Source organism: Mustela nigripes, chromosome 14 (assembly GCF_022355385.1).
Source record: "Mustela nigripes isolate SB6536 chromosome 14, MUSNIG.SB6536, whole genome shotgun sequence".
In the NCBI taxonomy this organism is placed as follows: domain Eukaryota; kingdom Metazoa; phylum Chordata; class Mammalia; order Carnivora; family Mustelidae; genus Mustela; species Mustela nigripes.
Window position 1 is genome coordinate 107834472 of NC_081570.1, and position 2505 is coordinate 107836976.

Here is a 2505-nt window from a genome sequence, read left to right on the forward strand (position 1 = left end):
GAAATGCCCAGCTCCATCCCAGACAACCTATATGAAATGCCTAGCTCCTTGTCAGACATACATGAAGTACCCAGCTCTGTGCCAGACAACCTATGTGAAGTGCCCAACCCCATGCCAGACCCAGACTTGCTATGGTCAGGGCCCTTCTCCTGGCCAGACCTACTATGTTCAGGCTCCTGCAAGTAGCTTGACCACCTCATGTGGCGTACCTGATCCATGCTCTGCACCCTGTTCCACCAGCTACTGCTGCCTGGCTCCCCGGACCTTTGGGGTAAGTCCCCTAAGACGCTGGGTCCAACGGCCCCAAGACTGCAACTCAGGATCATCTGGCTGCTGCGAAGATTCTGGGTGCTGCAGCTGTGGGGGCTGCAGTTGTGGTGGCTGTGGCTCTGGGTGCTGCTGCTTGGGAATTATCCCCATGAGGTCCCGAGGTCCTGCATGCTGTGATCGTGATGATGACTGCTGTTGTTAAATACAAAACAACCTTGCTCCATCGTCTGGAACATTCACCAGCCTCTGGCCCCCACTTCCCTATATTCCCAATGATGTAGAATTTCATTGCTTCACTGTGTACTTTGCTTCTCTATGAAGGCAGCCTGCTAGAGTTCGCGCTCTCCCCAAACTTTGGCAAGAATAAAGCTCTGAATGCAATTCATAGTGGTGTCCTGTCTATTTGGTCCATATTTCTACTTTTCTATCAGAAACTCTTCCTCTCTTCCTCTTGTTTCTCAACAAGAGGAAAAGTCTGAATGGACATGAATAAGCAGACCAAGCTGGAATAATCCTAGCCTGGGATTCTGGATCATTCTAGAATGCCCCTAATAAACTTCCCCATGCAAGTTAGCTGGAGATTTGGGGATCAGAAGATGCCTTTTTCCTGCCCTCTGATGAGTGTAAGGAGAGTGATTGGCTATGCTTAGGCTCTCATGGTAGCATGATTGTTGCATGTGAACTCAGGGTTCAGCTTCCTGGATGTTGAAGGGTCTGTGAAACCAGATCTCTTCAGGAGCCTTAAGAAGATGCCCCTTGCTTGTGTGGGAGTGGCTCTATGGATTCCATTATCTCATCTGATGGGTTTGGCCCCCTGAAGCCCCAGAGGAAAGACCTGAGGGAAAGCATAGGGAACCACTCTCAGGTGGTTTCCATTCAGCAGGTGGAAACTCCCCACGTTAGCCAGGGAGACAGCCCTAGGAGTGAGCCTTTTGGCTTAAGCATCTGGTCCTGGGCTTCCTCACTAGTACTTCCTCCTCCATTACTTTGATAACCCGGGGGGTTTGGGGTGGGTTTTTATAGCTAGAGACTGTAAACCCACACAGCAAAAAGGAAATGAGTAAGGGATAAGTGCTCTTCAGCACAATCCACAAACCCTGGTGCATGAGCAGAGGAGGCAGCACGTTTGGTGAATATGTAAAGGAACATTCCAACTAGAACTGGGAAGTTGAGTTCATTTTTAAGCAACCTCTCTCGGGTTATGCTGGGGCACTTGTGATATATCATCTAGACTACTGTGCTGCCTTGGAACATCTAAGTCATGATCCCCCAAATCATACTCCATCCCTCCAGCCAAACTCACTGCAGCTAGATCACTGGGCACCATGATCTTCTCTTGTACCACCTAGTAGCTCTGGCAATATTGGTCTCTGTACTGCTCCTTCAGCAATGAATGTGGGCATGTAATGTTTTTATATTTATTAATTAAAAATTAGGTAAGTAGCATGAACTATGTAAACATTCAAATAGTACAGTTGATGTTTGAACAATGCAGGGGTTAGGGGCGCCAATCTCACCGATAGTCTAAAATCCACACTTCTGACTCCCCAGAAAGGTAACTACTAATAGCCTACTGTTCACCTTACTGATAAGATAATCAATTAACACACATTTTGTATGTTATGTGTGTTTTATACTGTATTCTTATAATGAAGTGAGCTAGATAAAAGGAAGTATTATTAAGAAAATCGTAAGACAGAGAAAATACATTTATAATACTGTATTCATTGAAAAAATATATATATATATATAATTGGACCTGTACAGTTCGAATCCATGTTGTTTAAGGATCAACTGCATGACTTTTATAGACAAAAATTACTTTTTAATTTCCAATTCCATATTCTATTCCAGGGATGACCCTGGATTAGAGTTTGGATTAGATCTTTGTCTAACCCCACCATGGCCCAACATATGTAGAGAATGGATAGGATCCTAAAAGCCCAGCCCAGCACTGATGTGTCAGTAAAGTATTGCTGGGAATCCATTTTATAACTCATAATAAACTTCTAAAATTCCCATTTTCTCTCCTCTTCAATTCTCCCATATCCTGAGCACAGATGCTCAAGTTTCCTTCCCTGAAAACCCCCAAATCCTAACATCCAGACAGTGTAGCTTCTTTGTCTCCTTTTCCCTTGCCACCCCCTCAACCCAGCAGACCCAAGTCTGGTCCTGGTTGTGTAGCCTGAGCCTCCTTGGCTGATTTGCTAGTTTTCTCTATCCTTTGCCCAATCC

At 45.2% G+C, this 2505-nt stretch overlaps 1 protein-coding gene across 1 annotated transcript in view; it reads left to right on the top strand.

Annotated features, from left to right (window-relative positions):
* Positions 1-472, top strand: part of KPLCE (KPRP N-terminal and LCE C-terminal like protein) — a 790-nt gene extending 318 nt beyond the window's left edge. Inside the window, 1 exon segment of the mRNA XM_059374675.1 lies at positions 1-472. This exon segment is cut by the window's left edge and continues 8 nt beyond it. Coding sequence (XP_059230658.1) covers positions 1-472 — 472 coding nt within the window.
* Positions 473-2505: the final 2033 nt, after the last annotated feature.